The sequence below is a fragment of the Nannospalax galili genome, unplaced genomic scaffold, assembly GCF_000622305.1.
Source record: "Nannospalax galili isolate Female #2095 unplaced genomic scaffold, S.galili_v1.0 scaffold180, whole genome shotgun sequence".
In the NCBI taxonomy this organism is placed as follows: Eukaryota; Metazoa; Chordata; class Mammalia; order Rodentia; family Spalacidae; genus Nannospalax; species Nannospalax galili.
The window spans coordinates 2,280,075-2,305,990 of NW_008348199.1; the positions used below are offsets into that span (position 1 = coordinate 2,280,075).

At 50.7% G+C, this 25,916-nt stretch overlaps 1 protein-coding gene across 1 annotated transcript in view; it reads left to right on the forward strand.

Annotated features, from left to right (window-relative positions):
• Efcab6 (EF-hand calcium binding domain 6) overlaps positions 1–25,916 on the forward strand; it is a 205,876-nt gene that overhangs the window by 21,196 nt on the left and 158,764 nt on the right. The window contains 1 exon segment of the mRNA XM_029569164.1: positions 8,189–8,255. Coding sequence (XP_029425024.1) covers positions 8,189–8,255 — 67 coding nt within the window.

A 25,916-nucleotide genomic window follows, 5' to 3' on the forward strand; every position in this document is an offset into this window, starting at 1 on the left:
TGTTCGTGATTGCTCTTTTAAATTCAGTGTCCTGGGTTATCTCTAGGGGTTCTCCTTGTAGAACTCTTCTACAGGATTGGTGGGTTTGGTGGGGACATAGTGTTTTGTCTTTCCATTTTATTATTTCATTGTGGTTTTGGCATGTGAATTTCCTTTGTTGTTTATGATTGTGATATGAGAATTAAGTTGAAGTATGCTTTTGTTTGTATTATCTGGGTGCCTAGATCCTTTATTGGTTATGTAAAGCTGGTTGGTACAGGGTTCAGGTTCTCTTAGGTTTATTTTGGAGGGAACTGATAGCTTCAGATCAGCTATTCAGGGGTACCCACAGAAGCCCAATTCAGGTTCCAGTCAGGGTACACTCAGGCTTCCTTCACCAGGTGGAGGCAGGATCCAGGCTCTCTCAGGCAGTACTGTGCATTGTCAACCCTATGCCAGAGGGAGGCCAGAGGCGGGGCCAGAACTCAGCACTCTCTGTTGGTCTGCTGAGATCCCAGCCTTAGCCTACCAAAGGCAAATCTGCCCTGGGGCCTTGGGAGGGGCCTCACAAAATCCCAGGTAGGGGGATGGTATGGCACAATTTGGGGAAGCTCACCACCTTGTGGAGGCAGGATCCAGGGGCTGTCAGGCTGTCCCCTGGGTTCTCAGGCCCTCTGGCACTCTCTGGTGGTCTGCTAAGCTCCCAGCTGCTACCCGGATCTTGTTTTTCTCTTAAATTGGATGTATTGGGTCTTGCATTGGGACCAGGCAGTGACAAAAGTCAGAACACTTGATTTTGAAGCATCGTTCTCTGATATCTCTAAATTTTGTAAGATCTCGAGGATGTGACGATTAGTTTCATAATCAAGGAGAATCAAGGCAGCAAAGGTGTCTGCCTTTGCTATTGCCTAACTTGAGTTCCCCCTGACTGTATTTGCAGTGACCAGATGCTTGAAAGCTTATTCCCACAATTAGTTAGCTTGTGTCTGTAAATGGAGGCAGACAATCTGCCTCTCTCCTATGATATGTCCTATTAGAGGCCACTTTTATTGTACAGTTTAACTTCAGGCTAGGCTGAAATGCAGAAAAGCATCAGACATCTGTTGTTGTTGTTGAGATCTAGGTCAATGGGTACAGACTAGGGGTATCTTGTTGAACCTATGACCAGATCTCCCTTGCTCTGCTCCTGAGGGCATCTTATATGCATCTCCTTGTCAGCGACCATGAGGACAGAAGCCTTGTCAGATTTAGCCACTTCTGTCACTGATGAGACCTGAGTTTTCCTGAGTCTCATTCTTCCTTATTAGTGACCATAAAGAAGCTAGAGCCTGTTTAGAGTAGTCGCTCTTCCCGATGTGACTCTTTCATGCAGTATGACCTTGATGAATTTTTTATTTAACTTTATTTTGTTGCCTGGTTAATATGATCCTGACTGTGCAGGATCCACCATCCATAAAACTTCTGGAGAAAATACTGGCCTTACATGTATAACAGAAGTCATTCAACTTCTAATGATTATAAGTTGAAGAGGGTCTTGACTCCTTGTGGGTTTAATTGTTAAGATCCCCTTAAATGTTCCCTTCAATCCTTGTAAAAATTTTATAATATGTAGGCAAGCTTGGTAGTGCTTTGGGTGAATTCCTTTTTAAAGAGAGCAAGCAGTCTGGCTGTCTGCATTAGAAAAAACAACACATAATAATTTCCATATGTAATCTTGGATTAAATACTCATAATTTAGAGAACTCAGAACACAGAAAACAGCAACACCTAAAAGAACTTGGAAAAAAGGCGATTTTCAGAACTCTTCCTCTCTTTAGCCTATCCATGTCATTTTCAGTGCAACATGAGTTCAAAGGCAGCATGACACAGAAATAAAGTAAAAGAGGTTTTGAGGATAGAAGGGGTAATTTAATATCAGAGAAAAACAAAGTTGGAGATGCAGGGTCGAAAGAACCAGGATTCTCTTTCTAGAATTGGGTGGAGGAAGAACATGAAGTTTTCTGTAAGACACTTTCTTTGGATTTATGCCTTTTTTCTCTAGACAAGGCTGTATATCTACTTTAATTTGGCTCCTGTTAGGTTTTGGGGAGCAGAATACAGGAACAATAGGAGAGAAAGAAAAAACCATACCTGACTTCAGACAAGCCTGAGTTTACTGAAGCACCTCAGAGGGGGCAGCCTTCCAGCATGCTGGAATTGACTGCTGACCCCGGGGAGGGGCCGGTGGGACTTACATAGGGCATAGCTGTGACTGGCTGACACGTGATCAGGGCACGCCTGAGAAGTTTATGCCCCTTGTGGGCCCTTCTTCCTGGCACTATTTGTTCTGGTTTATCTTGAAAGATAAAGGTTTATGACCTCTTCTTACGACCATTTGCTCCAGGAGACAGGCTGTCTTGGGGGCAGACTGTCTGAACAAACAGTCCTCCCAGGAAAGAGGGAAGTGGCTGATTGATAATGTGGCTTTCTGTAACCGAGGCATTCTATCAGTTCCAGAGACTTAAATGCTTCAATTGAACTATTTCTAAGCAGTACCTTAATTGGTCACTAATTTTTCACCAAGATTCTGAATTAGGTGTGCTATGGTTGGAATACAAGGGAATATATTTCAGAATAATATTTAAGGGTTCACAAATTTTTCTTGATGATGCTTTAGTTCCAATTCCTTTAAGTAAATTCATTAATTGATGTGCATGTGCACAGGATCAGGTGACAAAGAGATCCCCATAGTGAAAGCGGAAAGGTCAAAAGGGAGGTGAAGGGTTGAGCACAGCTCCTTGTAGTTGGCCAGTAAAGGAGATAGAAGTGAAAACTGAATACACAATGATTAGAGCCTGCTGGTGCCCGCTATCAAGAGAGCCTGTGAAACAGGGTTTTCCATCCAGCTGGGAATTTGCTTATGTGACCTTTCAGCAATGGCGACAGCATGCACAAGACTCACGCAAACTCGAACAAGACAAAAACCCAGCATAGACCTGGGGAAATGGGCAGGAGGCCCAACCTCAGCCAAGGAACATTTGGCAGCTGATCTCTGCTGGGTGAGGGAGAGTTGGTCTTCTTTAAGGGGGTGACGCTAGATAGGCCGAACGGCCTCTAGTGATGAATTCACACCGAGGGACATCTAGATATACAAACTTGACTTGATAGGCCTTAACATATAAAATAGAATGCATGAAATCTAATGGGTGGGCTACAGGGGGTTGCAGATAGGGGAGGAGGCCTAAATATGATTAAGATGTATTGTATGAGGGGCTGGAGAGATGGCTCAGCAGTTAAGAGCACTGACTGCTCTTGCAGAGGACTGGGGTTTGATTCCCAGCACCCACATGGTGGCTACAAACCATCCTTAACTCCAGTTCCAGGGGAATCCAAAGCCCTCTTCTGACCTCCGTAGCACTGCACGATATGGGTGCACTCACATACATGCAGGCAATACACTCCATACACAGAAAATAATAAAAATAGCCGGGTGTGGTAGTGCACGCCTTTAATCCCAGCACTTGGGAGGCAGAGGCAGGCGGATCTTTGTGAGTTCAAGGTCAGCCTGGTCTACATAGTGAGTTCCAGGACAGCTGGGGCTATAAGGAGACCCCGTCTCAAAAAAAGACAAAAAAATAAAAAATAAAAATATTTAAAAGAAGATATATGAAATGCACAAAAATTCAATAAAATTTGCATATTGGAAAAAAGCCTTGTGCTTGCTGTCCTGTGGCTCACTGCTCTGTATGACTGAGCATGTCCAACAATTTTTTTCCTCAGGTCTTCTCTGGGCACCTATCCATGAATTAGCTCCAGTGTGAGCTATCAAGGAAAGCCTGTGCTCTTGTCACACAGCTTACAATGTATGACTGCAACACTCCATGCTTCCCTTTCTAGCCTCTGACCTGTGAGTTTGGAGTAGTGAGTCTCCTCTTCACATGGAGCACCAAAATGTGGCGTTTCTCAGCCACATTGCAGTTATACATGATTAAACACAGCCTAGGGGCTGGAGAGATAGCTCAGTGGTAAAGAGCACAGGCTGTTCTTGCAGAGGACCCGGGTTCAATTCTCAGCACCCACAGGGCAACTAATAACCATCCTGCACGACATGGGTGCACCTACCTACATGCAAGCAAATTCCCTCATAGACATCCGGCATGGACACTGCTTCCCAAGGCCGGATACCACAGTTCACATGCAAAGAGGAGGCAGTGGTAACAGAGCTCCTTAAGGGAGCAGATGGCAGCCAGTTTCAGGCAGGTTAGCCAGTGCCAGAGGAAGAAGGAAGAACCCGGCTTTGTACCACGAAAGGCAGGCTTCGCAGGGGAAGAGGCTGTTTGCTGCAAAGAAGCTGGCAGTTACTCTGTCAGCAGGGAGCCCATGTGGAAGAGAGGAACCTGCTCTGTTGGGTGGCAGCACCTTGCATCAGAATGACCCCAAAGGCCAGCTTATTTAGAATTTCTGGAGATTAGAGACATGATTAAAGTCAGTGAGGGTCAGGTGTGGTGGTGCATGCCTGCAACTCCAGTACTTGGGAGGCTGAGGAAGGAGGACTATGGGGTCAAGGCCCATGTGGACTGGATTGCCTGTCTAGGCAAAGCTGGAGTTCACAGTGACTCCCTTTTTCAAGAAAGAAATATTTAAAAACTGAAGGCTGCAGGCCAAATAGCAGTATTTCTAATTCATTTCATCCAGGGAGTGTATGAGTGTATTGCCTGCATGTGTGTAAGTGCACCCGTGTCATGCAATGCCTGAGGAGGTAGGAAGAGGACATCAGATCCCCTGGAACTGGAGTTACGGACAGTTGTTAGCTGTCATGTGGGTGTTGGGAACTGAACCCAGGTCCTCTTCAAGAACAGCCAGTGCTCTTAACCCCTGAGGCATCTCTCCAGTCCCCCAGCTATTGGATTTTTAAATGAAGATACATTCAGGAAGAGAATTAGGAAAGGGTTGAAGGAAGAAAGATGGAAAATAATCTTCCTTATTAACAAAAATAGAGTTGATATGGCTGTATTACTTATGGGAAACATAGATTTAAGACAAACAGTTAATTATAATAAACGTGCTATTTAAAAGATTAGATCCAGTTAGAGGAAAATGTAACCGAAAGTATATACAAAAGTGAACAGTAAAAGGATCAAAAAGATGCAGTTCAATGTCAGTTCAGAGAAAGCTGGTGTTGTCAAGTTCATATTCATCCGCAGGTAACAGGTTGGGGTCTCCTGAAGCACAGACTGAGATGGAGTTTGGCAGCAAGATGCGGGCTAGGGGAAGACACCACGGAGGACAGCGGGCTAAAGCAGGAGCTGGCAGCGAGACAGGGTTCCAGACCAGGCCTTGGCCAGAGGGATGTGTGCAGTTGGGATGGAGTGCAGGGATGTGTGTGGCTGGGGGTGTGTTTGTTACTTTCGGGTGACTGTGATAAAAACATCTGCCAGAACATTGTTCTGGGGTTGATTTTGGCTCATGGTTTCAGAGGGTTTGGTCCATTTAGCAGGAAGGTTACAGAGGAGTTCTGGCAGTGGGAGCGTGTGGTGGAGGCATGCTCGTGCTGTGGACGGGGAAGCAGGGCAGGCAGGCTGCAGCCTAGAGCAGGTATATGTAGCCTCAGCCAGCCCCACCTAGTGACCCACTTCTGCCAGCCAGACTCCACTGCCCAGAGGCTCCGAAGCCTTCAAAATAACGCCACAAGCTGGGGGCTGAGCGTTCAAAACAGGAGACTGCAGAGGCCACTTTAGATTCAAACCACCTGGGGAGGCAGGGCTGTGCCGTCCAGGCACCGGTGCTGTTTTGTCTCTTCAGCTGGTTGGTGTGTGCAGACACATTTCCTAGTAGTTTTCATTCTTTTACTTTCTACTGTAGGCCGTAAGCCATGTTTCAATTGACCGAATACATCATTAAGACAATATTAAGAATGTTACATTTAACAGTGTCATAAGACTTGGATCACTGACTGGTTCTGGCTTGAATCTGGGCACAGAACTTAACCCTCTGAGCCTTGGCCTCCTCCCTTGTAAAGTGAAGTGAACTTCTGTTTGATGTGCTCCAGTGGTTTCATCTTCCCTTGGTTTAAAGTCCAGGTGCCTTTTCATGGTCCACAATACCTGTGAGGCAGGCTGTGGCCTCGTCTCTAAACTTCCCCAGTACACCTCCCACCTGTTCATCCAGCTCCAGTGTCCCTGGCATCTGACTGTTGATCCTTGTATGCCGAGCGCCTGCCCCCGGGGCTGCCTGTGCCCTTTCTGTGGACCAGGGAGCTGCATCATGTCTCAGCTTCATGGTCTCTCTTCAAATGATGCTTGATCAGGGGCCTTTTGTTTCCTGCCCCACCTGAAATTCACCCCATCTTAACTCTCAGTGTACCCCTCACCCATTGCTTTTTCTTCCTGGTGCCTGTTATTATTCAACTTCTTTGTTTGGTTTATTTATTTTTATTTTACATGTATGAGTGTTTGGTCTATGTGTAAGTAAATGTATCATGTGTATTCAGTGCCCTCAGAGGCAAGAAGATGGTGTCGGATCCCCTGGAACTGGAGGTACAGATGGTTGTGAGCTGCCATGTGGTGCCGGGAACTGAATCTAGGTCCTCTGCAAGAGCAGCCGGTGCTCTTATCCGCTGAGCCATCCCTCCAGCACTGACTCTTTTGGTTTTTCCCATCTGTCAGTGTCATTGGTTGGGATGGTACCTTGCTTGGCTCCATAGTCCAGACCTGCTGTGTGGGAGGTCATGGGCAGGCAGTTCGGCCTGGTTTTTTCTCCCCAGCATCCTGACGCTTCCAGTCTGTCCTAAGAGAGCTCTGAGGCTTGGTAGCAACACAGATCCTGCAAGCCCCAGGAAAGTTGGGGAAGAGCGGAAGGAGTCTCTGGAACAGCCCCAAGCTTACAACAGCCTGGAAGTCCTTTACTGAGTGACTCCCAGCATGTCACAGAGTCCACTGTGGTCAGAGTAGCAGCACTGGGGCCAGGAGCTTAGCCTCAGCCTGAGGCCCCCTGCTCACATGGGTCTCTGTTCTGTCTGTGAAGACCCTGTATCCACCCTGGTGAGGTCAGGATGACCAGACCCTGAACAGGCTATGGATTTAGATGAAACAAGGTGTCCTAGTTTGTTCTTCATTGCTGTGACAAAATATTCTGACCACTACCAACTTGGGGAATAAAGGGCTTATTTAGCTTACATATCCTAGGTCCTAGTTCATCCGGGAGCCCAAGGTAGGAACTCAGGGCAGGAACTTGGAGGCGGGAGCTGGAGCACAGGCCATGGAGGAAAAGCTGTTTACTGGCTTGCTCCCCTGGCCCCTGCTCAGCCTGCTTTCTCATGCAACATGTGGGGACCTAAAGGCCCCACCTTGCATAGGTCCAAGAGAAAGTTACTGGGGGCACGGCCTGGCTTACTTTGAAAGTCTGAAGAATACTTCCGCACTGCTGAGGAGTGCATGATCAGCGCGTGACCACCCTTAAGATACACCCTGCGGCGGCAGGGGGGGGGGGGGGGATTTCCAGGTGCCTTTATAAGCTCTGTAACACCTGCAATAAATGAGTCCCTGCTTGACTAGGCTCCCCGTTGTGCCTGAGTGTTCCCGGTATTGGGGGCAGCGTGGGCTGGCGAACGGTGTGCTTACGCATCCCCAATCATCACTGCCCGGGGGTCGCTGGTTCAAACACCTGGCACAACACAGGCCCACCCACCCAGGGGTGGCACCACCCACAGTGGGCTGGGCCCTCCCATACCACTCAACAATCAAGAAGATGCCCCTCAGACATGGCCACAGGCCAGTCCAATAGAGGCAATTCCCCAACTGAGGCTCCCTCAACCCAGGTGTGTCAAGTTGACACTAAAGTTATCCAGCACACAAGGCTTGCCATATGGTAATGCCCAATAAAGCCCCACACTCCCAGGGATGAGTAAATTTTGTACTTCACTTTACAGATGAGGAAACTGAGGCACAGGGAAGCCACTGTCTGCTCAGGTTCAGGCTGTGGCACGAAAACACCTTGCACTTTAAAAGATGATCTAGCCAGGTGTGGTGGTGCACACCTTTGATCCCAGCCCTTGGGAGGGAGAGGCAGGATCTCTGTGAGTTCAAGGCCAGCCTGGTCTACATAGTGAGTTCCAGGACAGCTGGGGCTACAGATCTCAAAAAGACCAAAAAAAAAGATGATCTAGACAGACTTTAACTCAGCATCTACTGGGGGGAATTTTAACAAAGATTATTTTTATTTTCTTTTTAAGGGGAAATGGGAATGGGCTGGATTCCTGCCGTACGCTCAAAGATCTTGAAGCCCAAATCGCTGAAAAGGTAATGAAAGTCTTTAAAAGTACTTTACTCCGTCCCCTGTCAGCAGGACTGTGAGCCCAGGAAGATGAGCCATGCCTTGTCATCTGTGCTGTCAACTCAGAGCGGCTCCTTTGTGTTCAACACCAGGACCGCCACGGAAGGCAGCGCCCCCAATGACTGACACTAGCAGAAGTCCTGGGATATTCTCTCTTTTGTGTGAACTCTGGATCTGTGTCAGGCGGGCTGCAGGCTCTGTTTCTGGTCAGACTGGCAGGCTTCTCTGTGGGAGGGCTGAACAGTTGCTCTTCAGCAGGAAATGCCAGTCAAGAGCAGCATGGTGGAAAGAACCAGGGCTGCCGGGTGCCGCTAATGCAGGGGGTCTTTCAGCCTGAGAGGGACTAGGAGCAGTGCCAGAAGCAAAGTCTAGAAGCAAAGACTAATGGCTTTGCGGCTTTGCCCCTCAGGTTAGACCTCACCGTGGCCGGGCCGGATGGGTGGCAAGCTGCGCTTGGAAGCGGGAAGCCTTTTTAAAATGCATCTGAGCCTGTTACTTCCATGAACAGTTTGAGAACTGTAGCTTAATTTACTTGATCCAATATGTTGGTTTGAAATGTGACACATTTTCTTTCTTTTTTGAACTCTGCTGAGACTTTCATACATTTCAAAATCAAAACCAACCAGAGAGCCACAGAATGTTTGCTTCAAGTTCTCTGGCTAGTCCCACCCACCCCAGAAGTCTTCAGACTTTATCAGTCCACAGCAGTATGCGTCCCCGCAAACCTGTGTCACCGTGATAGGTGTGTATCAGAGCCCTGGCGGCTACCGTCCCCGTAAAGATGAAGGGTAATTACTTGGGGGTGAGCATCGTTGATTTGTCCCCTCATAAGGCGTGCTCGTCACAAAACACTGGAAAGTCAGCTGTTTGGGACGGCCATCCTGACAGTGACTCTGGGTGAGCAGGTTTGATGCCATTTTCAGTCCTACCTGTGAGTGAGTCTGAGTCCTCACTGCAGGTTCCCACAGCAGGGCTCTGAGGGTGAAAGGCCCCCGAGTGGGTGACAGACAAGACACTCCATCTCCTGGGTACCAGGGCCACTGCACCATGGTTCTCAGCCATCTAGGGTTCAACCCCAATTCTCCCTACATCCCTGACTGTACTAAACAAGACTGACCTCAAACCTGGTCATACCCTGGACCCCCCTTCGGGCCCTGCCATCTTCCAGCTGGCCTGAGGCACATCCTTGTTGCTGGCTCTGTGTCTGTTGGTGCAGATAGCAGTGCCCACCTGCCAGGACTGGTGTCTGATTGGAAGTGCCAGGGTGAAGCTGGGAGCTCCGAGCATGGGTGACCAGTGATGTTATGCTAAGTACTGCATCCTGAGAAGATGTAGGAACCCAGAGAACTACATCTCTGACCCCCCTGGACCACAAACATGGCAGCCCCAGTGAGCAGAGCAGGCAGCCCACCCTCAGCCAATGTCCAGTTCCCAGGTCCTTCTAGTAGAAGAGAGCTGTGGGGTTAGCGAAGTGAGGCCTCTCCCTGCCCACCTTTTAGGATTGGCAGAAGGTTTGGAATGAAAGACCATTCATTATGTTGTTTTAACTATAAACACATGTGGTGTCGAGAACCTGCATGTCCCTGGATTTAGGGGTCAGACCTGCTCGTGTGAGTGTGAACTAGCCTTCTGAAACCAGCATATGGCAAATGGGGAGCCCCGGACTGGCTGGGCCCCAGTGCTGGCATCCCCAGTGCCTTATGTAGTGAGTGTTGTCTGATGGCTGGTATACCAGTCTCTGACTTCTGATTTAGTGTCCAGCTTGTGTTCATGGTTCTTGTCCTGTGAACCCCTGGGCGCTCTGAGCCTTCACCTGTCACCCAGGGCACAGCAGGGCTGGATGATCCTCAGGCTTCAGTCACTGTGCCCCAAGGCTTTGTGTGGAGAGGTTCTGCTCCAGTGGGGCCCACTCCTGCCAGCACAGGACAGCTTCAGAGGATCCCCCCTGGTCCTGGCTCAGGGTTAATCTGTACTCAAGTTCCACTCTAGTCACTCTGAGTCCTGCTGGGGCCTCACGCGCTCCTTCACTGGGCTCCCGCTTTTGTGGTGGTCACAAGTAAGCCTGTGGCCTATGTGGGCTCCGAGCCTGGGTGCTGCACCTGGGCCTCTGCTGGGCATCACCAGGTCTGGCTCTGGAGGCCTGTAGTGTTCTGGTGCCCTGCTCCCAAAGGCTAGGGGCAGTGGGATCTAGGGAGAACCAGGCACCCTGTGTGGCCTCCTGGAGCGGTAGCTGCCCAGGGCAGGCTTCTCACTGCTGTCCTCCTCTCTACAGAGGAATTCACCACAAACTTGCCTGTGGGCATTGCACAAGCAGGGGGATGATGCAAGTGGACCCCTGGGGTGCGGTTGCTCAGTAGATGAGAAGCGCCCCCCCACAGCCTGGCCTCGACACACAGCTGTGAGGAAAGTGGAGGCTCCTGCCTCCTTGTCACCCCTGGGCCACCCTGCCTTCTGGCCTCTCAGGAAAGGAGCTGAGGCTGACTTTGCATTTAACAAATGTGGACCCTGATCATGCCCATTACCAGAGCCTCTGTGCATCTGAGACCAGCTGTGTCACCTCCACCAGACAGGTAAATGGAGCTGGTCCAACCATGAGGTCACCTGTCCTGTAATGCAACTACCTTCCCCTTCTTTCTCTGGGGCCCTGCCCTCCCCATTCTTTCCTACCATGTCACCGTGTCCCCGTCTGCCCTGCAGAGCCTCGTCCTCAGGTTGGGGGACAAGTCCAAGACTTCAGATGCATCTTTCATTCCCAGGTCAGGACTCCACCAGAACAGAAAGGGATACACGTGAAGCATCAATGTGCGTTCAGGTGGTCAGGCCTATTTGGTCTTTTGCCCTGTTTTATTGTTGTGGGGTTTGGGACCACTGGGAAAAAAGTTCCGAATCAGTCAAATTAAGCTTTTACAATTTTATTAGTATTTTAAAGAAAACTCCTCAGGGCAGGCAAGCTGGTGATCTTGGCAGTTGCCTCGAGGAGGAGAATGGAGGGGGGAAGGCGTGGGGGTCAGACACGGGGCTGGAAAAGGACGCTTTAGAGAAAGTGAAGAAATGCAAGATGCTCAGGGCAGCTCAAAGTCTTAAAGAAAGCGTGTTTAGAAAAGGGGTATGGAGATGAAAAGATTATGCTTCTCTGAATTTAGAAGTGGGCAAACTCACAGACTACATGGCCTTAGCTGGTCTGGAAGTTCTGCGCTAGGAGGCTGGATTCCAGGCAGGAAAAACTCGCTATCTCATTAACACACTAGGTGTTCCGCCCGTCTCTTTAGCATGACCTGCCTTCCTAGAGGTGAGCCTATGACCAGGTGACTGGCCAGTTAAACTTACACAAAACGGAGGGGCCCAGAGTATTAGACATTGTAGACTTCCATGTGAGGTGAGTGGAAATGGAAGAGGCTCACCAAGAAGAGAACTGCCCCGAGTGGGGGACCTAGGAGTCAGACGCAGGGATGGCTAGGAAGTGTGGAGCAGCTCACACCTCAGGGGAAGTCAGCACATGGTGGGAATTGCCAGGAAGGCCAGGCCACACTCCAAGTGGAAGAGACCCAGAAGTAAAACAGGCTCCAAGTCTTGGGTGCTGTGATCCCAGAATGTCTGGTTGACCCAGTCTGCCATGACTGGCCTGTCCAATGGACACCAGGTGGTCTGCACAGTGTGGGTGGAGCTACTGTGACTGGCCTGTCTGATGGACACCAGGTGGTTTGCAGAGTGTGGGTGGAGCTACTGTGACTGGCCTGTCTGATGGACACCAGGTGGTTTGCAGAGTGTGGGTGGAGCTACTGTGACTGGCCTGTCCAATGGACACCAGGTGATCTGCACAGCATGGGTGGAGCTGCCCTGTGCTTTGGAGTTTGGAGTTGCTGGACGCAGCCCGTGTTCAGGGTGACTGGTGAGTTGTACATAGTGAGCTGCTTGTGCTGTCCTTGTGGAGAAGACCCTAGGGTGAGTCCACCTGAAAAGGCAAGCAGTCTTTTAAAAAGGCCTTTACAAAGTTATTTTTAAGATACAGCAGATGACTCAGTCCATGGAAGAACTCACCTTGGAAGTATGAGGGCCTGAGTTCAGTTCAGGAAGGAGAGAACTGACTCCACACGGTTGTCTTCTGCCTCCGCATGTGCCCCCCTCTTTCCGTCTCGTACACACACACAAATAATAATTTTTTAAAAGCCACATCAAACTCAAATTGAGATTATTCACTAAAACCCACAGACTTCTACTTAACCCAGACATCCTCCTGATCCTGCTTCCTCAGCCCATCACCGGCACTCTGGGCACTAATCGCCTGCTGCAGCAGGTATTTGAACACATCTCCTCTTTCATCCGAAGAAAATATTAGCATATCGCAGAGCTGTTGGGACAGATTGTCTCTGAGGCACTTCTTCCTCCCTGCAGAAAAGCCCATCAATCATCACCGAATATAGTGATTAATAATGTCACAGCTTCCCGCCACGTGCCTCTGTGCAGCTAAATGAAGAACAGCATTTCCTTCCCAGCCAGAGAATCTCACACCACAGAACAATCACTTGCCATTTTATCAGAAAACCATATCGGAAATACTTCTAGCCCAGAACCTATTTTTGGTGGATCTGTTATTAATTTACTGAAGCCTTTGTGAGGAAACTACAGCAAGGACTCTGTTTATCAGAATTTACAGTTCTTTCAGACTAAGTTTATCTGTTTTACTTTTTAAATAACATATCCTTACATATGGCAAACTAATAATACAAACACAAGACCGTGGGGAGACACTGTGGGGGCCCAGGCAGCCTGAGTGGGTTCTGAGCCTCAGCACGGAGTGGCCCTGAGCAAGCTGGTTTCCCCTGGGACTGTTGCTCCCCAACACTGTCGTGGCTCTCGGGAAATGCTCCCCAACACTGCCGTGGCTCTTGGGAAACGCTCCCCAACACTGCCGTGGCTCTCGGGAAATGCTCCCCAACAATGCTGTGGCTCTCGGGAAATGCTCTCCAACACTGCCGTGGCTCTTGGGAAACGCTCCCCAACACTGCCGTGGCTTTCGGGAAATGCTCCCCGACACTGCTGTGGCTCTCGGGAAATGCTCCCCAACACTGCTGTGGCTCTCGGGAAATGCTCTCCAACACTGCTGTGGCTTTTGATGCAAGCAAAGGAGAGGAGTTCTTCACTGCCCGGCCTAGAGACGACTCACAAAATTAGGAAGGGTTTGCATGTAGAAGGTGTGGCAATAGTTTTCAGGTGGGAAGTGAATCGATGGTCTGTGGTTTAAAGCCATGAGAGAGGATAAGGGGGCCCTGAGCCGATGAGCCCACATTGACACCTCTGCCTCCTCTGGCCCTCCCAGTGAGTCGTCGCAATAGCACCTGTGGTTTCTGAATGTCTGTCAGTCACCCTCACCTGTCTGTCCTGCTCTATTAGCCTTTGCCACCAAATTCCATGTGAGAGCCAGAGTTACCGAGGGAGCCACAGACCAGTACGCACCAGATGGCTGGTGAGGGTACCCATAGTTTTTGTTGTGTGTCCAGTACATGGCAGTCATGGCATGTGTTTTCCTGTCTGTGAGTTGGGTGTAGGTCTTGTGGCTCCCTCTCTGCTCCACACACTCTAGTGCCTAGAATGGCCCTTGACGCCTGACACACAGTCAGCAAATGCTGATGGCCACGGCTATGGAACACGGGTCGCAGACCCAGAGTAGATGGGGTGCCTGATGGGGGGTGGGGGTCGTTCTTAGACCTGATGGTATTCAGGACAAGCTGTGGGTGGGTGGAGAAGAGGCCAGGGGTTGTTGCAGTGTGACTTGGGGAAAGGACTCAGAGCACAGCAGAGACATGGTTAGGCATGGAGAGGAGACAGCGTGTGATCTCAAGGCAGATAGGACTGGTTGGTTTCAATAGCTGGGTTGGGGAAAAAGGCAGTTGGAAGCCAGATGTGAATTCAGATGTATGGAGCAGGCTGAGGCTAATACTGGAGGTATCTGGTAAGAGGGTCCTGGCCTGGGGAGGGAGGTGCAAGGACATTGAGCAGACTGTGAGCAGTGTGACAGGTGGCCTTGTGGGAGGTCACCTGGAATTGGGGTTCCCATGAGGAGGCCTTGGAAGCAATCAGCCATTTCTTCTCATCATCCCCAGGCTGCATTTGTCCCCCCCCCCTCCCCAAAGTCAGTGAGGAACAAAAACCCAGTGCTGGATTAGGGTGGATTATTTATTGGTGGTTGGCACATCACCTTGATTTAGAGGTGAATAAAGAGATTTAGGTTTGAATAAAGCAGTGTTCGGTTGCAAGTCAGTTGAGGGATGATGGGCAGTGTGAAGCCTGTGCGTTTGAAACAGGAGGAACAGGCACTGGGTGCTGGAGAGCATGAGGGTGGGTGGGCTCAGCCCAGCCTGGGCTAAGGTGAGGCTCCGGGGTCTCTACAGTCTGGGAGTTAGTGAATTACAGAAAGCAAGGGGTCCTAGAGTGGGTATTGGAGACGTTGCCTGGGACAGCTTTTCAGAAGTGTTCAGGGGGAGGAGGGAGAAGACATAGGCTGCCCTGCCTCGGTGTGCCCTGAGTGGACTTAGGCTCCTCCTCCCCCAAGCTATGCCACACTATGTTCCGTCAGAACAGACCCAGACACAGGACTCCACTTGCCCTCTCCACCCCTCACCCTCCACATCTATTGCATACCAGGCCCACGGACCGTGTCGTCCTTTCCCTGTGCTGTTTGTCTGAACTTTGAAGGTTCACGAGATGCTGCTGCAGTGTGGCTCAGCAGAAGCTGGAGAGGAGCAGACATGGCTAGGGTGGTGTTCTCGCTCTGCGTGCTGGCCAGTGTGTAGAGGAAGGAAATTCTGGGACATGCTGGGGAGACCACGGGTCTTGTCTATTTAAGATGTGGTTCTGGTCTTCTTCTTATGTTGGGAGACTGTGATGAAGTCAAGTCTTGGCAGTATCCAGAGCTGGCCGCATTAGAAAACTTTTCCTTACCTCAGGCAGCTCCCCTGCCCCCAACCTGGGTGTGCTTGCTTTGTACCCAGCAGGGCCTTCTCCCATGATGCAGGCCAGGAGTGGGTGCTGGGTAGGGGTGGCAGCTCCCAGTCCTCCAGGCCAGTGCTTCCTGCTGGGGGAGATATACAACCCTGATTGTAGGCTGGGTGAGAAAGGAGAGCCAGGCATGGTGGTATTTGCCCGTCACCTCAGTGCTCAGGAGGCAGAGGCAGGAAGATTGCTGTAGGTACAGGGTCAGCCTGGGCTATGTTGCTAGTTCCAAGCCAGCAGAGGGCTACTCACGAGACTGTGTTAACAAAAAAAAAAAAAGGAAAAAAGAATAAAAAGAGAACCCAGAACTATATCTAGGAGACCTTGGCACGTTCGGTCCCTGGGCCAAGAAGCATGAGGCTTCTCTGTGGCTGCGACAGTTCAGTGGACAGAGCTTTTTAAGCCATATACTGTAGGTAGCGTTCTGAAACTGAAAATTGCATGTGGGAGCTGACAGTAGCAACTTTCCCTCTTGACATTGACTGTCAGGAGACCCAGAACCAAAGTTTTGGTCCCTTATAAGAAATACAACTTCTGGGTTTCTTGAATTTGCTTGTCTTTTTTGATTTGCTATTTTTTCTCCTATTCTATGGCTCTCCCTTGGCTGTCTTTTTATGAAAGCTTGTTCAGTTTGGGTAGAGATGGGGTTCACATATGCTCAGTAAATAGAGGTGTAGTCTTGGGCCCTCGGGCAAGGGGAGCCTGTGGGCTGTGGCAGCAGGCAGGGAGGTGAGGGCTTTGTTAGAGGTGAGCGATGCCTGGTCGCCACTCCCCACATCCCCGAGCAGAGAGTCTGTGTTTATGAGGCTCTGAATGTAGTCTAATTTTTTCCTATCTGGTTTGGCTCATCTCTACCAGCTGGTAAATAGGAAATGTTCACGGTAGGAAGCCAATACTCCGCAGAGTGTAAACAGATGGAATCCATATAAAGTGACAAGTTAGACTGCGCTGTGGAGAATGCAGAGCCAAAACTCAGAGCATAACCGTCAAGCGGCTCACTCCGTTCCAGTTCATTTAGCCCGAATAGTACGTCGTGTCTGCACAGCTGTGGTGTTCTTCTCTCCCCTTCCTTTCTTCTCTGCTGATAATGACAATCTCAGAGAAAAACTTTAATTAAAGATTTTATACAGAATAGCCAGAAGTAGAATAATAAGGAAAATGAGCATTGATGTGTTTATTGTGAGAGGAATCCTTTCTTCACAGCGCATTTCAAATGTTCACTTCTTCATTTCAAACGAGTTCAGTGGTGGTGACAGAAAGAGGTGGCAGACGGACAGCAGTGGCTGCTCAGTGCTCGCTCCCATGTTGCAGGGGAGCCAAGACGGCTGCTAGAGGCAGGGGCTCTAGGCATGCTGCAGGCATGCTCCTGTGTGTACCTGCCTGTGTGTATGCCTGTAGGTGTGTGCCTGTGTGTGTATGTGTCTGTGTGTGCTGCTGTGTGTATGTGTGTGTGTGAATTGTGTGTGCCTTTGTCTGTGTGTGCTTCTGTGTGCCTGTGTGTGTATGTACCCATGTGTGCCTGTGTCTGTGTGTGTACCCGTGTGTACCCGTGTGTGCCTGTGTATGTATGTGTGTGTCTGTTTGTGCCTGTGTGTGTACCCATGTATGTCTATGTGTTTTCCAATGTCTGTGTGTCTGTGTCTGTGCCTGTGTGTGTGCCTTTGTGTGTGTGTGTGTGTGTATGTGTGTATGTGTGTGGCATGTATAACATGTATCTGGGCCTGTTCATACACAGCTCTTGACCACCTTCCGTAGGAATCTGGCAGGAAGAGGTCCCCTAGGAGAGACTCAACATTAAAGCAGGTCAGAGAGCTGGGAAGCCTAAAGCTGTGCAAGGACCTAGCTGGTGCAGTTGTGCTCTGAGAATGGCCTCCGCACAGCCAGGCTGTTTGTGAGAAGTCTCAGCTTGGAGGCAGTTGGGGCATCTGCTCTGCCCTTCAGCATCTGGGTGCTCACAACCAGGCCTGGCAGCACACTTATCATCCCAACAGGCCAGGCTCAGGCTAGTGAGAGACTTCCAGAATGCAGGGTACACAGCTCCTGGGAAAAGACCTGAGGACTCTGCTGTCATGTACCACATGCCACAGTTGCACGTAACACACATGTACACACCACATGCACACAGTTGTATAACACATGCACACACTAAATGCACACACATCACATTTACACCCCACACTTGCACGCACCACATATACACCTCACACATACATATCTCATCCCCTCACAGCACACACATACCACAGACACTTGCACACCCTTCCCCCCACATGTACACGAGTACCACATATACACACACACATTTGTACACATAGCCCACATACCACATTCACACACATGCACCTGCACGCACAGCACACACATACCCCGCACTCTGCATGCACACACGTCACACATACACACACTTGCCCATCTCCCCTCCTGCACACACTCAGCCTGGGCAGCCCTGTTTATTTAGGCTTGCTGCTCTCCTTCCTAGAGCGCACAGCGCCATACAAAGTATTTGGAACAAAGCCCTGCAGGGTAATAATGCGTCCGCCACAGGCAGTTTATGGAGCTGTCTGAGCACAGTGGGGGACAGATAGAAAGCAGTGTGTTCTCCTACTCTCCCTGCTCTGCAGGCACAAGCAGATCTCCCCTCGCTGTCATGGAGGATGCTGTGGGTGGTTCTCATGGCTTTCTGGTCACATGTAGGTGTTAACCAGTCCAGTGTGGCCTCCACCACACAGTAGTTCGGCACACCCTCCTGTGCTGTGCCTCCAGCTGCCCCCATTGACTCTCCCTTGTGCTCTCCACTCCCCCGCAGGTCATGGTCTGTAATCCAGGAGGGATGGTGAGCATGTCTCTCCCTCTCTTACCTGGTGGCCTCTCTGGGCAAAGAGGAGTCATTATAGGACCATGACTAGCCTGTGAAGGTTCTTGAGAAGAGTGGTCTCTGACTCCACCCACTTGGACCCCATCAGCTCCCACTCCTGGTGGTTCACCTCATGTGCTCCCACTGGGAGGGTCCTCTCATCTAACCGTGTGGTCAGGAAAGCTTCCCATCCTTCCTGGGGTCCTCTCAACCATAGAGTGTTCACGTGACCTTCAGTGCACATGCCAGCGGTCGGGTGGCAGGCAGCTTTTCTCAGCCCTTTACCTGAGCTGTTCTCTCCTCTACCAGTGCTGAGCAGATCTTGAGTCTCCTGGAAATGAGGTGCCTGCCTGCCTGCCTGAGGTACCTGCCCTACCTGCATAGGATTTCCTTAGATTACCACAAATTCTTCTCTATGAATGCTGCAATCACGTGTCCATTGCCCATCTATCCATCTATCCCTCTAGCAAACTAGTCATTATCCATCAACCCATCTACCCATTTGTCCACCTGTCTACACAGCCATCCATCCATCCATCCATCCATCCATCTATCCACCCATCATCCATCCATCCACCTTTCCACCCACCCATCCATCTATTCACCCACCTACCCATTCATTTATCCACCCATCCATCTTTTCACCCACCCATTCATCTATCTACGCATCCATTCACCATCCACCTATCCATGATTATCCATCCATGTTAGTTAATATTGTCAACTTGACAAGGTCTAGACTTGCCTAGGAGACCAGCATATGTCTGCAAAGGATTGTCTAGACTAGGTTCATTGAGGTAGGAAGACCCACGTTAACTGTGATCAGCGCCATTCCATGGGCTGAGGTCCTGGACTGAATGAAAAGGAGAAAGTGGACCAAGTACTAGCCTTCACCTCTCTCTGCTTCCTGTGGAAATCATGTGACGAGCTGAACCTTCTCTCTCTGCTTCCCGTGAATATCACGTGACCAGCTGAGCCTTCTCTCTCTGCTACTGTGGATTTCATGTGACCAGCTGAGCCTTCCCCTCTCTCTGCTGCCCGTGACATTCATCTCTTCAACATCCATCATCATCCTACCCAACAGATATCTGTTGACCCAGATTGGCTCTGGATTCCTGCCTACTTGCAGCCCTCCTTCTTCTCTAGGCTTCTGCTATGTCAGGCTGAGCTATGGGGATTGGGAGGAAAAGAAGGTGAGGTTGAGTGGGGTCATACTGGTTCAGCCCCTTGCCATCTCCTGCTGTGAGTGCAGGTTACTTGGTTATTTAGAACTGTCCTCAGCCTCTCATCCCAGTCAGCTGTTCTACCACAGCTGAGTCTATTGAATAACTGTGATTCACTCTCAAAGATGTCATCTAAGCTCTTTACAGAATACGTTCATTTAAATTTTGCTCCTATTTTTAATTGAATATTTTTAGTGGTCACTTCATTGCCTCACTCTGCTTGTGAAACAGGGCTTGGTTTTGGCTGTGGGGATAAGGGGTCTTGATTTACGAAACCATATGTCAGAACTCTGAGGTCTTCTCTCCATGGAAGACTCCTTGTGTCTATTAGGCCCAGATCTGGGCTCTGAGGACATGGAGGGTCAGACACTGCCTGGCTCCCAGGTGCTGACAGGCTGCTCTGGAGGGCCAGGTGGGACATGGGAGAGATTGGGCTATGGGGCAGAGTGGGTGTGGTCAAAGGCAGTGTGCAGAAGAATAGGGGACACTGTGGGTTAGGGTGGGGGGCTAGGATGTGGGGGGTATGCTGGGTGGGCAGCACACACTCCAGGCCTGCTGACTGTACACACCTTTATGTGGGGTTCATCAAGCTGTGCTGTGGGTTGGGGCTGCAATGAGGTCTGGCCCTAGGGCATAGAAAGGAGACTGGGAAGGGACACTTTTAAAACTTCTCAGCCCTCTCTCTTTCTGTCTTCTGTGCCTTTAACTTAAAGTCACAACTGGATATGTTTTTGGATCTTCATAGCCCAGGCTGGCCTCAAACTTGCTATGTGGCAGAAGATCATCCTGCCTCCACATCCCAAGTGCTGAAATTCCAGGTGTGTGCCCCTATGAACAGTGCAAAAAATGCTGCTGACTTTTTAAGTTTTGAGGCATTATGTAGGTTCGTTTAAATTTTGCTCCTATTTCTAATTTGAGTATTTTTAGTGGTCACTTCATTGCCTTGCTCTGCTTCTTGTGAAGTAGAGTGACCTCAAACTCATGGTACTCCACCTGCCTCTGTCACTTGGGCACTGGGATTGTGAGCAGGTATCAGCACACCAGGCTTTCAGGCTTCTCTCTAAACCCTGTGCTTGTGCGTATATTTCCCCCGGAACCATCTTCACTAAGCCTTAAGTGAGGGAGGCGTGGGTGAGGGAGCAGAGCAGGGGGCTTGTCTCATCCCGCGGAAGACCAAGGAAGGTGAGGTGTCTGTGGTTTTTGTGTCCCCAGGGTCTGTCCAGCCTGCCACTGGGTCCTGGGAGGGAGAAAAGCTCCCCAGTGTTATGTAAATGAGTGGGCGTAGCCCCATGCCTTTACCTGTATTTGTGGACACTTATATTTGAAATTCACACACTTCACATGTCATGAGACAGGATGCCCCTCCTGATTTTTTCCCCCAACTATTTAAAACTGTTCAAACCATTTTTTTGTGGCAGGTATGTAAAATTGGGTGGCAGGCAGTGGTCCACGCACCTGCATAAAGGTGTCCATCTGGGAGGGAGGTGAACACAGAGGCTGTCCTTTCTCAGCCAAGTATGGGGCTAGGTTTTCCTTTCTGAGAAGCGTGCTGGTTTTGGATGGGACAGCGATAAGCAGCCCTTCCTTTTGTGATCTGTGCCCACTCTTCCCCAAAGTGAGGTGACGGGTTTGGGAAGATACAGAGCAGATAGCAAAGTCAAGCAGGGAGAGGCAGGGCCCTCATTCTCCAAGGGAAGCTGGTTACCAAGTTCTGGCCAGAATAACACAAGGTGTCCAGGTCAATATCAGGAGAAGAGTGCCAGAAGGAAGAATGGTCAGCAGAAAGAAGGTACCAGACTGTTCTGGTTAGATTTTATCGTCAACTTTACAGAACCCAGAGTCACTTGGGAAGAGGGAATCTCAACTGAAGAATTTCCTGAATCAGATCATCCTGTGGCCATGGGATGGCCCAGCTGACTGTGGGCAGCACCATCCCTATGCAGGTGGATTGGGGATATATTAAACAGCTACCTGAGCACAAGCCAGGGAATAAGTTAGCAACCAGCAAGCAGCATTTTCCATGGTTCTGCTTCCTGTTCCTCCTTGAGTTCCCACCTGACTTCCCTCATTAATGAACTGTGACTTGGAAGTATAAGCCAAATAAATCCTTCCCTCTTCAAGTTGTTTTCGGTTAGTGTGTTTTACCATGAAAACAGAAAAGCAAACTAGGACAAAGACCCTGCCACAAAGACCCCACCACAGAGTGGACTGTGGAGGACGAAGGAAGGGCGCTCTGGGCAGCAGATCAGCATGTTCGTGCCCTCCCTGTCTCAAAGCTTCTGTTCTGTCCAGGCAGTTCTGAGCCCTGAGGACACAGCAGCAGAGAGACCAAGGCCTCGTTCCACAGAGGAAGTAGGCCAGTGGACCCAGGAATACTGAAATGATCCAGAAGCTGAACACAGAAGAGGCGTGCAGCCCTGGGTCAAACCAGGCTGATGGTGGGCTTCTGCGAGCCAGTGACAGCAGGTGACTGAGACAGGAGTGAGGGCAGGGAGCAGCCGGCCAGGAGAGGAGACCAGAACTACGGAAGAGTGAAGTCTGAACTAACTTACTACAGTGAGAGGGGAGGAGCAGGGCAGAGTAAGGGCGAGAACAGGCTAGAACGGTCCAGTACGGGAGAAGAGCCCCTGATGTGCCGGAATTTCAAGTCATTCACCAGCAGGACCCTGAGGGTGATGGTAGGGCTGGGGCTGGGGTGAGTGGGGCTTGGTCCCATTGCTGGCCGACAGCCATCGTATATCCTGTTCCTTTGGTCTTCATGCCACTGGGTACCCAGCAGTCTTGCACACCAGGGCCCTAACTCTGCTGCCTTTGATAAGCTTTGCCATCTGCCGCTCCATTCTGTGGCTTGTGCCAAACTTCCATCTGACAAGTGATAAGGGACTTGGAGAAGTACCTCTGGTGGGCGTAAGCTCCGTGCCAGGTTTGCAACTAGAGCACTCCACGCCGGGGACACACACACACACACACACCATATGGGTTGCTGTGGGGCTGTAAAGCAGTGTGTCACTTGTGCCCTCCTCCGCATTCCCAGAAGAGGTGGACAGGGACTTAGCGGCAGACAGGGTGCTGTGGTTTTCCTTGGCCCTGGAGCAATTGCTCTGGTGTCTGGGGCTCCGTGCTTAGACTCAGTGGTGTAGCGAAAGGTGGATGAATGTATGAGGTTGGTCCACACTTGGCAGTCACTGTCTGGGAGATAGTCTGGGTAGTCCGTGTGCTCTGTTAGAAGAGGGTAGGCTGTGGAGAGTTTAGTATGTGGCTTTTCATGTAACAGACATCCAGTCAACCAGGGATCCTATGAGTGTCATCACCTCAAGACCAAGCGAATGTCATGGTTATGAAGTTCTAGCTGGGCCTGGCCCTGGAGGGTTGGAGGCCTTTTCAGATAGGTTACAGGCGGCCTTAGCATACGGCCTTTTTTCCAGGTAGGTAGGAAGGAGACAGATCCACTTACTCCTACCAGTAAATGTTTCCTGAGCATGTGTGCTGCTTGCTTCTCCCAGTGCTGCTCTGTACCCCAGGGACCAGCAGGGAACAGCTCTGCCTCAGTGGAGTTAATGGTATGAGGGGCAAGGGCAGCAAGACCGACAAGAATCCTGTGAGCAGCCTCAGGTCCTCTGAGGAACACTGGGTGCTTGGGCATCCCTGTTTCTAAAGTGCTCCCCTGAGGCCTGTCTGACAATGTGACATTTAGGTCAACTCTTGATTGAAAGAAGGATGGTAGGTATTGGGGAGAACGTTCCGGACAGAAGGTGCACCATGTGCAGCCCTTGGGGAAGGTGAGGCAGCAGTTGCCAAGCGCTCAAGAGAAATGGGTTTCATGTGGCCAGAAATCAGCCAGTGAGGCCGCAGTGGAGGTGGGTGTGTGGGACCTGCTGGGCCACACAAGACTCTGCCTTTGAGTCCAATGGTTGGAGCCCCTGGGGGCTGGTGTGAGCAGGGCAGTACATACACACAGGAGCACCTTGGCCACTGTGTGGGCACAGGTGTGGAGTTGGGAGACCAGGGAGAGGCCACGGTGCCCTGTAGCCATGTGAGGGCAGGCAGCCACTCTGGACGTTTAGGAAGTGCTAAGGAGCTCTCCAGATGGATGTAGAAGAGTAGAGTGGGTAGGTTTGCCATTCGTAGGGTGTGAGGTTATGGGAAGAGCAGTTCAGGTGTAGAAGATCTGAGGGGTCTCCCAGCAGATGTTAGATAGGCAGTTGGGTGTCCTCACCTGGGCAAGGGTGGAGACAGATGTGTGGGAGTCACCAGATAAGGAGTGAAGTGCAGGACTAGACATTAGGGAGGGGGCTCTGTGGGTGAGTCCCAAGGCACTGCAGGCCTGGAATTGACAGACAAGGGGGAGAAGCCAGAGGTTGGTGGACTGGGCATGAGAGCTTGGAAACCATGTTGTGAGTGCTTCCAGAAAGAAAGCATGTCAGATGCCTCTGTGGGGATGGTGAGGTGAGGACTGAGGAGTGCCGTTGGCTCTGGAGCCTGTGGGTTTGCGAAGTGGCAGGGTAAGAGTGACTGGGCAGGTTTAAGAACGAGGCACCACGTGGGTGATAGCTTGGGGGAGGGGTTTCTGTAAAAGGACACAGGACTGGGGAGCAGGTAAGGGAGGACAGGGCTGTTTTGCTCCTTTGATGGGTGAACTGAGGGTCAAGGAGGGGTATTCCCCTCCTGGGATCTCGCAGGGGACAGGGCCATGTGTGTCCTGTGTCCTCTTAGCTGTGTGGGATCCATCCTTTGGACCAGAATGGGGCACAGCCTGTGGACACTGAGCCGGGTAGACTGTGCACGGGGGACCCAGAGCCCTGAGTTTTGAGGTTTGACTACATTCTCTACCGAGCAAGTGGCCAGCTTGGCATGATGGGGCATGATTGGGAAGTGAGGGAAGTGAGTGAAGACAGTAGAAATGGGCCAGGGTGTGACTCAGCGGGAGATGCTCACTTAGCATGTGCAAGGGCCTGGGTGCCATCCCCAGCAATGACAAATGTTAAAAGTTGAAATAGATTTATGAGTGGTTTGTGTGTGTGCAAGTGTATGCATGTGCATGTGTGCTTGTGTGTGTGTGTGTGCATGAACCACAGTGGCAGAGGATTGGCATGCAGCACCCAGTTCTGGTGGAGTGGGTGGTCTGAGTTAGGGAGCAGGGAGTGCTTTTGCAGAGGACTGGAGATTGATTCCCAGAGCCCGAATCAGGTGACCCACAACCTCCTGTAACTCCCTCTTCAAAGGCATTGGGAACTTCTGGCCTCTGCAAGCGCTTGCATTCCATGTACCACCCCACATACAGACACATAATCAAAAATCTTTTTTAAAAAAGGAGTTTGGGCCGGGCGTGGTGGCACACGCCTTTAATCCCAGCACTTGGGAGGCAGAGGCAGGCGGATCTTTGTGAATTCAAGGCCAGCCTGGGGCTACAGGGAGACCCTGTCTCAAAAAGACAAAAAAACAAAGAAAAGGAGTTTGGGGGACTGGAGAGATGGCTCCGCGGTTAAGAACACTGACTGTTCTGGTAGAAGTCCCGGTTCGAATCCCAGCACCCACATGGCAGCTAACAACTGTCTGTAACTCCAGTTCCAGGGGATCCTACGGCCTTTTCTGTCCTCCATGGGTATTGCACGACATGGGTGCACTTACCTACATGTAGGCAATACATGCATACACATAAAATAAAAATAAAAATTTTTTTAAAAAAGGAGTTTGGAATGGACCATGAGTTGGATTCATTCAGGGTTGAGGAGGTGGGGAAGAGGGGGAACACTTATTTGAGGAGTGCAGATGAGGAGGGACAGGTAGGGAGGCCGAGGAGTGAGATAGTTGGAGCTGCAGGTAAAGGGCCCAGAGGGATGGACGGTGGAGGGTTGACTGCATTCTCTACCAAGCAAGCGGCCAGCTTGGCATAGTGGGGCATGATTGGGAGGTTTGGACTTTGGGCATTTAAGGGAGTGCGCTGGAAAGTAGGGGGTCAAGCACAGCTTCGATCTTGCAGAGTTGGCTGTTGGTTCTAAGAAGGCGCAAAGCTTGAATGGGAGCCATGGCCTTCAGAGGTGAGGAGATGAGGGCTGGAAGCTCAGGTGTGGGCTGGGTGGCTGCATGAACACAGGGCTCTCTTGACCCCAGCTGGAGAGGGACAGAGGGTTTCCTGGTGACTGCAGTAAGAAGAGGTAGGGCAACAGGTGGAGGCACAAGCTTCCAGGACAAGGCAAGGGCAAGGGCTTGGATGTGGCTACAGGGAGGAGGCCGCCACCCCACCAGCTTATGGCTCCTTGGGCCAGAGACTGGAGAGGCTGTGAGACGGGACAAGTAGGGAAAATGCCAGGGGAAGGGGTGAGGAGAGGAAGTGGTCCTTCCCAGTCCCCAGACCTCAAGGAGAGGGAGTTTTCCTCCCCAGTCCCCAGTCCTCAAGGAGAGGGAGTGGTCCTCCTCAGTCCTCAAGGCCTGCAGAATTCCTAGCAACCTGGACTCACTTGATCCATTCCCCTAGTGCAGAATCAGACCCTGAGAATCCAGCCCTTCTTCCTTGCCTTCTCTGCTAGCAGTGCTAATGTCCTCCCGTCCCCACACTGTAG